Source organism: Lagenorhynchus albirostris, chromosome 10, assembly GCF_949774975.1.
Source record: "Lagenorhynchus albirostris chromosome 10, mLagAlb1.1, whole genome shotgun sequence".
Taxonomy (NCBI): Eukaryota; Metazoa; Chordata; class Mammalia; order Artiodactyla; family Delphinidae; genus Lagenorhynchus; species Lagenorhynchus albirostris.
In genome coordinates, this window is record NC_083104.1 from 48,629,282 (window position 1) to 48,641,297 (window position 12,016).

The window sequence follows — 12,016 nt, forward strand, 5'->3', positions numbered from 1 at the left end:
AACAAAAAAGAAAAAATAAACAAAAAAGAAAAAAAAGAAATATAGTGGAGTTGCAACCTAGGCAAGTAACAATTATGTTGGAAAGTCAATCTGTAAGGCAGAAATTATGCATAGCCAAAATCATCCTTGAAAAAAATCCCTTAAACTTGCATAAAAGCTTGCTAATCACTTTGGGTTCACAACCCTGTTGAGTCTGATACCTGATTAATGAGAAAGAGTGGAGATGGGGGCTGCAGACACACCAGCCATTACATCAATCTTCCTCTTATTAACCAACCCGTGACTTTTCTCTTTTGCCAGGAATGTAAGCGGTTGAGTTAGTGTGAGATGAATGAAGCCCCGAAGTCACCAAAGTCAAGCTCCTCTTGACTCTGCTGATCCAAGTGAGTATACCCCACATATGAATTTTCAAGGCATTGGGCCAATCCAATGAAACATGCTTACTTTTGAACTCTCACAGGAGACAAAACACATTTCCTCACAACCAGAGAGGTGCCCAGGGACCTCCTGCTGCCCCAGGGTCATCTCACAAATATCAGATCCCTTCGTATAACAGGCCCTCTGTGAAGGGGTGTAACTGAGGATTAGCCTCTCTTGTGAGTTTTGGCTGATGGAGTGGGGGGTATTTACAGCAAGTTTAAAAATTTTTTGAGACCTCCCTGGTGGTCCAGTGGTTAAGACTCCATGCTTCCACTGCAGGGGGCCTGGGTTCGATCCCTGGTCAGAGAACTAAGATTTTCCTCATGTCACGCAGCATGGCCAAAGGAAAAAAAAATCTTAAACTACATATGGGAACATATGTATATGTATAACTGATTCACTTTGTTATAAAGCAGAAACTAACACACCATTGTAAAGCAATTATACCCCAATAAAGATGTTAAAAAAAAAATCTTAAACTAAGAAAATTTACTTAGGTATTTTCTTTTCAAATCTAAAATGTCCTCATTACGTTTTGAGTCAGGCCAGTTAGCAATTGAATTCTACATACACTATATAGAGAATTCAAAAGACACAGAAAAATCAAGTGTGAGGCTCCAATTAGTACTGATGACATTAGATCTCAACTCAACATATCATTAAAAAGAGTCAGTTGAATAACTCAGGAAAGCTGATAAAGATAAACAAAATAATGAGAGACCCCAAAAAAATGTTTCTGGGGAAAATCTATGATTATTCAATGCTCTCCTGGAAAAGTGAGAACAGATTAACTAAATAATTGAAAGTACAATAAAACCCTCTCAGGTGGTTTTGTCATATGGCCTCACAAGGGAATTGGCCTGGTTGATTACTCAGCGTACACAGCACCCAATCAATGTCACAGGGGGCACCCTGTTACGGATGACAGTTTGTGTCCCCTAAAATTCATATGTTGAAGCCCTAACCCTTAGTGTGGTTGTATTTGGAGATGAGGCTTCTAAGGGAGTAATTAAGGTTAAATGAGGTCATAAGGGTGGAGCCTTGATCTAATAGGATTAGTGTCCTAATAAGAAGAGACACCAGGGAATTCCCTGGTGGTCCAGTGGTTAGGACTCTGTGCTTTCACTGCCAAGGCCCGGGTTCAATCCCTGGTCGGGGAACTAAGATCTCACAAGCCGCGCAATGTGGCCAAACAAGAAAAAAGAAAAGAAAAAACAAAAAAAGAAGAGACACCAGAGAGGGAGCTCTCTGTCGCCCACAATCTCTCTCTCCCTCCATGCTTAAACACCAGGGGAAGTCCACGTGAGGACATAGCAAGAAGGCAGCTGTCTGCAAGCCAGGAAGAGAGCTCCCACCAGTAATCCAATTGACTGGAGCCTTGATCGTGGACTTCTAACCTCCAAAACTGTGAGAAAATAAAATAAATTTCTGTTGTTTAAGCCACCCGATCTATGGCATTTCATTATGGCAGCCTGAGCTGACTAATACATACACACTGTGTATATCTTCCACATAATGGAACCAAAGACCTGGATAAAGGAATATGCTCAATTACCAACCTTGACACTGGACACCTTCTTTTCCATTTCCAAAAATAAAACTCAATTTCTTTATCTAGGTGTTGGTTACACAGGTGTATTTACTTTGTGAAAATTACGTGCTTTTAAAAAATATATGATATACTTTAATGAATGCTAACTTTAATATAAACTTCAAACACCTGGTCAATCATGTTCATTTTGTCACATGTATAATTTGATAGAAAGCAAAGAAAATACAGAACTAAGCCACAGCCTACTTTTCCAGGAGCTGTTGAGCAGAAATACAGAACAGCAGACTCTACAATTCTAGCTGTTACACTCCACCAGGAAGACCTCCGACAGGCATCAACCACATGCTGTTTCTAGATTCCTTGTCATCCATTAACCCCACCCATCTGCACTTCACCTTTGGAACATCAGTTAGGCTGAAGGCTCAAGGAGGCTCTACCGGGCCATGTATGAAACTTGTGTGTCCTACAACTGAGGGCATGTGTATATACGTATCATACACATATGTATCAGGGCCTGGCTGGGCATCTGCCAGTAAACCATGATGAAGCAGAATCCTGACCGCCCACTAGTACTCTGACCTCTATCCATCCACACATCAGTGAAATTGTCAACTCAGCAGGTAAAGGTGGAGAGGACAGAACTATCATTAAGCACGAAATTACTGGGCATGTTATAGACACTCGTAACGCATCCTTCATCTTCTTCTGCCCCCTCTCCCCAGGACGCTGTATTCAAGGAGTTCTTGACTCAGCACGGAGGTCACCACCCAAGTGGAAGGAGGGTGACTTGGTCAAGTCACTTCAGAAGAGCAAGACAACACCTACTCAAGGAGCAACAGGAGGGCAGGGCTTGGAGGTATCTGGGGGAGAAAGGAAGAGAATAAAACCACTTACTTTTCCACTGCCACAGCAGCTTCTTCAAAAAGTTCCTCTTGGCAGTACATTTTGAGGGCTAGATCAAATTCCTGAATCTGCTCAAAGCATCTGAAAGCATCTTTGTAGCACTGGCTTCGCTTATAGAAGGAGGCGGCATCTCTTATCTAGGACAGAGTAAAATTTTACTCAGAGTATTTATAATATAACTTTTCATCTTAAAAGTAAACCAACACCATGAATAATAAAGAGGATGTCTGCGATTTATTAGAATCTAGTGAAAAACACTAAAACATAGGTAATTTAGGAAAACTACTGCTTTACAGGGAGAAAAATAAAGTGAAATCCCAACCTCACACCATACACAGATGGAAGCTCCAGATGGGTTAAAGGTCTAAGTGAGAAAGCTACTGGAGGAGAATGTATGAGAATATCTTTGTGACCTTGAGGTAAAGAAAGTCTTCAACAAAACTCAAAACACATGAACTTTGGGGGAGAAATTGATGGATTTGATTACAGTTGACCCTTGAACAACACAGGTTTGACCTGCATGGGTCCACTTATGCAAGGATGTTTTTTGACAATAAATACTACAGTGTGATATGGTCTGCAGTTGGTTGAATTCCTGATATGAAACCAAGGGTACAGAGGAACCTCGGATATGGAGGGACAACTATAAATTATATGTGATTTTCAGCTGCATGAAGGGTCAGTGCCCCAATACCTGCACTGTTCAAGGGTCAGCTATACATCAAAACTGTTCAACAAAGAGCACATCAAATAAAGTTAACATAGAGAAGACAAACATTAACATCTAGCCCAGCACTGTCAGACAGAGCCTTCTGTGAAGATGGAAATGTTCTGTATCTACCTATCCAATACGGTAGCCACTAGCCACGTGGGAACAGTGAGCACAGGAAATGTGTGGATAGTGTAACCGAGGAACTGTATTTTTGATTTCATTTAGTTAATGTTATCATAAATTGCCACATGTGGCCACTGGCTACTGTACTAGAGTGGACAGGTCTAGAACATAAAACGGATTCCTGCAAACACAAGAAAAAGACCTTCCAGAAAACTAGGCAAAGGGTATGAACTGGCAGTCTGCAGTGGGGGGAACTTAAATGACTAACAAATAAATGAAGATGCTCAACCTTGCTAATAACCAGAGAAACGTAAATTAAAGCCACAGTGAGATACATCCATGAGGTCTGCAAAAATTAGAAAATCAGAACCCTCTGAACGTGGTCATGGATATGGGGCACAAGGACCCCTCATGCACGGAGTGGTACAGCTGCTCTGGAAAGCAAAGTGGCTTTCAACTTTCACTTGGTGAAATTAAACACATGCGCCCCCTGGGGTCAGCAAAACCACTCCTAGCAGTTCACAGCACTGGAAGGGGATGCGCTGTGTCATAATACTTGTGTGTGGCAGCTGGGAGTTGGTGGCGACTTGGATGTTCACCACGAGGGAAATGGGTAAGTCAAACGCACTGGATGCCCATTCTGGAATACGAACAGTGGTCAGACACCTGGCTGGGCCTTAACACCATAGCGGAGGGTGGAAAAAGTAGCAAACAGAACAAGATGCTATTTAGATAAGCTTAAAACAAATACGTACAGAGAATACAATACTATTTATTCTTCGGTTATGCACGTGGATGGGGACATATATTAACTGCATTGGAATGGCAGCCAATGAGAAGAGAATGGAAATGGCCATGAGGAGGAAGAGGATGAAGAATATAAAACGATGGTGGGTTTACGTGAACAGAAGAGTATATTCCACTCCTCTTCCTCTCACGTTTCCTGTCCAGCTTATCAGTTAATTGCGTTGGCTTGGCTCTCCCAACATTTCTCAGACAGGACCCCTTCCTAGCCCGTCCACCACCATGGAGGCAATCCAAGCCGTAGCATCTCAGCCTAAGCCACTGTTCACCCCTCCGAACTGGCCTTTCCGCTTCTACTTTTGCTGCCTACAGAGCTCTCCACAGAGCATCCCAATAATTCGTTTCATGTCACCCCTCCAATCAAAACCTTCCACTGGCTCCCCCTCACCCCGGAACAAATCCAGTCCCTACAATGGACCACAAGGTCCTACCTGATTTGTTTCTGCCACACTCTCTGGCTCATTTTACCAGTTCGACCCCACTCACTCTGCTTTGGCCAAACTGGCTTCCTTGCTGTTTTCAAACTCGCCCGTACGCTCCCACCTTGGGGGCTTTTATCTGCCATGTCCTCCGGAGGCAGCTGTTCTCGTGGTCTTCCTGCAGAAGTCAGCTCCCTGACCCCGCCTGCACCTAAAACAGCAACGCTTGACACCCCCTCTCCCCTCCCCCAGCCCTCATCCCCGCTGACATCTTCTGTCCTATTGGCTCTGTCACCTCTCTCCCACACTAGAAAGGAAAACTACAAAGGCAGAGGCCCCTGCTCTGCTGCCTGTTGGTTGCCACGTGCCCACAGTGCCTGGTACACACTGCGGGGGGCAGCGGGGGGCTACCTATTTGTTGAATATTTCATTTCCTAACTCGGCTGGCTGCACCTGACATCCAAAGAGAAAACAGAATCAAAATGGAACAAAACAAAATGCATATGCCAGACTCTCTAATAAATCTCAGCTGGGTTTTATTTAACGAGACAAGCTACACGAAATGCCAAAATACGAACAAGATCCAGGTGTGAGGTTCTTCTATGTCCGGAGACCTCACAGACCAGGGAGCTACTAGACCCATTGCCCCACATCAATCAAACCCCATAACCATAACACCTAGCCACCTTTACCTCTCCTTGACAAGGCTGACTACTCAGAAGAAAACCCCCAGGGTGAACGCAGGCCCCCTTAGGTGCAAGCGTGCACCCAACTGGGTCGAGAGAGAGGAGGGCTGGCTCTAAGCAGGCCCCCCCACCCCGGGTCTCTGGGCTCCTGCCGCCCAGAGCAAGGGCCCTGAGAGGTTTCCAGGGAAACCAGTGTTGACCTCTGGAGAGGCAGGAAGCAGGCAAGGCAGAGGAATCCCTGAAAGGAAACCTTCTGCTCCCACAGCCACTTCACAAACCCTTCTCCCCAGGGTCAGCACACGTCTGGGGACTGTGAACAGGGAGGCGGTGTGGCCTAAGGATTTTGCAAAGGGTGGTCAACTTGAATCATGCTGGCTAGTTTGGTGGGATGACCACAAGAGGTCTGATGCTGTCTGAGGGTCGAAAATCCTGCCAGGGAGGGGCCTGAGCAAAGAAAGGGACCAGACTCCTCCCCAGCTGGGGCTCAGAGCTACTGGAATGTGCTGGCAAGAGAAGGCGGAAGGAGCTGGCACCGGTGGTCAACCCTGGGGACGTGAGGAAGGCCAGCAGCCTGTGTCTCCAGGACCAGGGCGGCCTCCATACCCCGAAGGCTCTGAGGTCCTGGAGAAGGGAACGCGGCCGGACATCTGGCCTGCTGGGCCCCACCCCGCTTTCAGAGGTGGAGCTCGGCGGGCCTCGGGGAGGCAAGGTGAGCAGACAAGGAAGGGGGCTCTGGCTTAGCCGGGATGGGCACTGTCAGGCAAAGAGGGGAAAGCAACAGGTTCAGGCCTGTCCCCTGTTGCTGTCACTGCTTAGGGCCCAAGGGGGTGCCTTGGAGATGGAGGCCGGGGGACAAAGGAACATGGAGAGTTCAGAAACCATTTTAGTTCCTGGAATCTTATGACCCAAACTTCCTTCACACGCTGAAATCCCCATTCCACCCCCTTCTCCCACATGCTAACTAGTCACGTCCCATACTAAACATGGGGCAGGGAGGGCAGCTTTGGGACGGCCTTATCTTCTCTGACACTGACTTGGGGCCACACTTCAAACTTCCCAGGAGGTCCCACCTCCACCCAGCCCAATGCCCAGGGTGCTCTGAGGGTCCAGGAGTTCCTCCAGTTCACATACAGACATGAACAGCCCCCTCCCTACTGGACGGTCATAACACCTGACGCAGGAGGAAATGCAGTAGCTGCAGCCGGGAACCCTACAGCAGCATCCGTGGTGAGGACCAGATGGTTCCACATCCAACCCACCACAACGGATACGGTAAAAATGAACTGCTTCATATTATTTATGATAGCCAAGATATGGAAGCAACCTAAGTGTCCATCAGCAAAGGAATGGATAAAGAAGATGTGGTACATATATACAATGGAATACTACTCAGCCATAAAAAAGAATACTGCTCAGCCATTTGCAGTAACATGGATGGAGAGTACTGTGCTGAGTGAAAAAAGTCAGACAGAGAAAGACAAATACAGTATGATATCACTTGTATGTGGAATCTAAAAAATACAACAAACTAGTGAACAAAACATAAAAGGAGGAGACTCACAGATTTAGAGAACAAACTAGTGGTTACCAGTGGGGGAGAGGGGCAAGACAGAAGTAGAAGATTAAGAGGTACAAAGTATTAGGTAAAAAATAAGCTTCGGGCTTCTCTGGTGGTGCAGTGGTTCAGTCCGCCTGCCGATGCAGGGGACACGGGTTCGTGCCCCAGTCCGGGAAGATCTCACATGCTGCAGAGCGGCTAGGCCTGTGAGCCATGGCCGCTGAGCCTGTGCGTCCGGAGCCTGTGCTCCGCAACGGGAGAGGCCACAACAGTGAAAGGCCCGTGTACCGCAAAATAAATAAATAAATAAATAAGCTTCAAGGATAGGGGCTTCCCTGGTGGCGCAGTGGTTAAGAGTCTGCCTGCCAATGCATGGGACACGGGTTTGAGCCCTGGTCTGGGAGGATCCCACGTGCTGTGGAACAAGTAAGCCTGTGCGCCACAACTACTGAACCTGTGCTCTAGAGCCCTCGTGCCACAACTGCTGAAGGCCAGGCGCCTAGAGCCTGTGCTCTGCAACAAGAGAAGCGACCACAATGAGAAGACTGCGCACTGCAACGAAGAGTAGCCCCCGCTCACTGCAACTAGAGAAGGCCCACGGGCAGCAACAAAGACCTAATGCAGCCAAAAATAAATAAATTAAATAATAAAATTTAAAAAGTATATATATATATTTTAAAAAGCTACAAGGATATATTGTACAACATGGGGAATATAGCCAATATTTTATAATAACTATAAATGGAGTATAACCTTTAGAAATTGTGAACCACTATATTGTACACCTGTAACTTACATATTACTGTACATCAGCTATACTTCAATTTAAAATTTTTTAATTAAAATTTTAAAAATGAACTGCTTTATGTACAGCATTGTGACTGTAGTTAATAACAGTGTAGCGTGTATTTGAAAGTTGCTAAGAAAGTAGATCTTTTAAAATTTTTATTTATTTTTGTTTTATTATTTTTTATCAAAGTATAGTTCACTTACAATATTATATTAGTTTCAGGTATACAACACAGTTATTTGATATTTTTATAGATTACACGCTATACAAAGTTATTATGAAATACTGGCTATATTCCCTGTGCGGTACATTACATCCTGTACTTATTTATTTTACACCTGGTAGTTTGTACCTCTTAATCCTCTTCACTTATTTTGCCCCTACTTCCACTCCTCTCTGGTAACCACTGGTATGTCCTCTCTATCAGTGAGTCTGCTCCTGTTTTGTTATCTTTGTTCATTTGTTTTCTTTTTTAGATTCCACATGTAAATGAAAACGATCTTAAATGTTCTCATCACAAGAAAAAAGATCATCACTATGTGTTGTGACGGACATTAACTAAACACTGCGGTGATCATTTTGCCATTTATGTATATAATGAATCATTATGCTGTATAACTAAAACCAATTTGATATTATATACATCAATTATATCTCAATAAAAAGAAGAAAAATGAATCACTATGAAAATCATCACCTCTCGGATGTCACAACGATGCCAAATTGCCATAAAAATCTCTGTCTACTTTCCTCTTTGGAGTTTATCTTGTTACAGATAATAAGTGTCTGTGGCCTGTGCCAGCCTGCAGACCACACTGTGAGCCCTGTGCTCTGGACCAGCAACTCTGTCCACTAGCGCTTCTAGAATAATGGAAATGTTCTATCACAACGTGCACCTGAGATGTGGCTCGTGAGACTGCAGAAGTGAATTTCTGACTTTATTACATTTTAGTTAACCTAAATGTTTAATTAAGTAGCCACATGTGGCTAGTGGCTGCCAGATTGGTCAGTGCAGATCTAGAGTAATTGCTGGGACACAGAGAAAACACCATGTAACTGCCAGACCGTCCCCCCAGGCTGACTCCAGACTGAACATGGAGAAAGAAAAGGCAGGAATATTCTTAAACCCATCTTCCCTTTGATGTGAACATTTGGCCTCCCTGTGGTTAATAATGGGTCGCAAACATTCACAGACATGGATGGACACACACACACACACACACACACACACACACACACACACACACACAGAGTCCCTGAAACCATCTAAATGTTCGAGCAGATGGAGGAAGAAGGGCCACCCACAGAGTCGACAGGGCCAACCTCTCCCTCTTGGGAGGACGGAAGCCCTTCCTGACACAGGCGGAGGCTGGGGGCCACCTTTCCATCTGCCCCACGGAGCCCAGTTCTCCTAGGAGCAGCCGTGGGCCAGACGTACCTTTCCCAGCCTCTCGCACAGCTGGGCACACAGCTGGAACTCCTTGGCGTAGCTCAGACACTTAAGGGACAGCTTTGGCTCCTTGCACTCCAGATACGTCTTGGCCAGTTCCAAATATTCCACCTGCTTTTCCCTGGGAGGGGGAAATAGAACAGAGTTTCCATGGAATGTGATACCAGTAGATTGAACCTGCAGCTCTCTCTCAGAGCAAACCTGAAATGACCCCCGAGGCTCTTACTTAGGGCTGACTTTCTTGGATTTCATGTTCAGGGCGGTGCTGTGGGCCAGAGCCAGCTTCTCCTTTTCCAATGCACCTCCCTTTTGGAAACACTTGGCTGCAACCTGGAATAGACCAAAGGTTTCTGTTTCCAGCAAGGTCACAGAGGTGACACAGGAATAAGAGTTAAAGCACACATTCCATGTTTTCACGGACAAAGCACTGGGTCTCACCCCAGCCAAATCCGTGAGGGAGGGGCAGGAAGGTGCTGAAACACTAAAGAAAACAGCCTCAATTGGGACTGACATATACACATTGCTACATGTAAAATAGATATAACTAATAAGGACCTACTTATAGCACAGGGAACTCTACTCAATACTCTGTAATGACCTATGTGGGAAAAGAATCTAAAAAAGAGTGGATATATGTGTGTGTATAACTTACTATGCTGTGTGCCTGAAACTAACACAACGCTGTACATCAATTATACTCCAATAAAAATTTTTAAAAAAGAAAAGAAAAAACAGCCCCAGAGGATAAAGCCTAATTGTGTTACCAGCTAACACTTTGGACTCAAAGCTTCCCTTTGGAAACACCTAGGAGCCATGGAAAAGGCACATCAGACATATTTTTACAGGTCACCGTAATAACACCCTCATCTGATCTTCAATAGCCGCGTGTGAGATGTTTCATCCTTCCCACACTATTTGGTAGCAACCTCAAGTCAAGGACATGGAGAAACTGGCCCAAGGTTGCCCAGTGGCTTTTCTGGGCTCAACATAGGTCCCCTCTAGTTGGTAACAACCAAGGCTAGTGGGCAGTGTTGGCAGAGCAGCAGCAGTGCACCTATTATGGTAGAAACGGGGACAGAGATGGTGTCCCAACACATCCCAGAAGATGACTGACCAGATCCTTGGCACATGCAGACCTGTACGCTGCAAAGAGAAGATGGGCAGACAAGTGTCCCAGGGGAGTCAGCCTGCTCCCTGCTCCCCACCAGCAGAAAGTTGCTGACATCATGTCTCCAAGTACGGACTACAGGGCAGAAAGTTCATGTTCTGCCCAGCATGTAGGGATTAGGCCTCAGTGTGGGCAAGAGAAGGATTAAGTGGCACTTACTGATAACACAGGCAGGATGGCATCTCTCCCCCCGGGCTCTCTGTTCCAGCCTCCCCAGCCCCGTGGGCCTCCTTTCATTCCTGTGACACGCGAAATGCTCCTTTCTGCCACAGGGCCTTTGCACACACTCTTCCCTCCGAGTGAAATGCTCTTCCATCCCTCCTCTGCCTGCTTAACGTCATGTACCCTACAGGTCCCAGCTCAAGGCTCCCACTCAAAGTAGCCTTCTCTGGCCACACCGTCTAGGACAGGCGGTTCTGGAGGCAGCTTGTCATTCACATGTGACACCGGGAACTGCTGGCACTGTGCCCTTTTCTGTATACCTGTCCTGCCCACTGTCACATCCCCATGACCTAAACGCAATGCTGGGCCCACAGCTCCACAGGATATGCTGAATGAATGGATCTCAAGGGTTTCCACTTGTACGGTGGTTCTGAGACACTTACTGACATGCAGCCCCAAACAATATACTTCCTGAGTCCCAAAGCCCTTAGCGGAGTCAAAATAAAGTCAGGTGAGGGGGAGGCTTTTTATAACATTCTCGTCTGTGCTACTCCCCTCAAAAGATTTTGGATTCAAACATTCAAAAGGTATCTTTCAAGGGATAAAGAATTGGAAATCCACGGGCAATACATATAAACACCAGCTGTGTTCTGAAGCGAGAAAGGGAAAGACTTTATAGGTTTCTAATTTCATACCCACACCTGCTGCCCACATTGTCCTGCCCTATCCCCTCTCCGAAAAAAAAAAAATCTTGGTTTTATAACAACAGCCAGGTGTTTAGTATTCCTTGCCAATTACAACAGGGATGGGCAGTGAATACAGTGCAGGGCTCAGTCAACTTCTGCAGCTGCATATTTATGGAAATACTATCCCGACACGACTAAACACACAACGGTGCAAACTGTTTTCTCCTCCCTTACACCTGATGGCAGGGGTGACCACAGGCCTTCACCCCTCTCTGTATCCATCCTAGCCCCCTTATGGAGCAACTCTGCAGCTTCCCCCATCGGGAGTGCAGCCTGTTCCCCATCCCTTCCGACAGAAGGATTCCTCAGCGGGCAGAGGCCAGGACCCTTCCTCTTCCTATGATCACACGCTGGCACTTGGCCAAAAGGAAGGCTTGTCATGACCGCATGGGGGTGGTGGGGAGCGGGACAGGGAGATCTCTGCATGGCGGGTGACCTGATGTCGCAGAAGGGGCAGCAGCACAAGTACCATGACCCCGACCCCCTCTCCGTCCTGGTGACAAATGCAGAGATGAGAAACCTG

General features: G+C 46.1%; 1 protein-coding gene and 1 long non-coding RNA gene across 3 annotated transcripts in view; one reads left to right on the plus strand and one right to left on the minus strand.

Moving 5' to 3' along the window:
- TRANK1 (tetratricopeptide repeat and ankyrin repeat containing 1) overlaps window positions 1-12,016 on the minus strand; it is a 65,661-nt gene that overhangs the window by 7,074 nt on the left and 46,571 nt on the right. For both annotated transcript variants that reach the window (XM_060162374.1, XM_060162373.1), the window contains 3 exons: window positions 9,644-9,747; window positions 9,406-9,538; window positions 2,867-3,012 (listed from right to left, as the gene is read on the minus strand). In XM_060162374.1, the coding sequence (XP_060018357.1) occupies window positions 2,867-3,012; window positions 9,406-9,538; window positions 9,644-9,747 (383 nt within the window). The remainder of the gene's footprint in view (window positions 1-2,866; window positions 3,013-9,405; window positions 9,539-9,643; window positions 9,748-12,016) is intronic.
- LOC132527824 (uncharacterized) lies at window positions 298-2,804 on the plus strand. The gene is made up of 3 exons (XR_009543106.1): window positions 298-383; window positions 1,712-1,827; window positions 2,695-2,804. It is a non-coding gene; the product is annotated as an uncharacterized LOC132527824 (long non-coding RNA).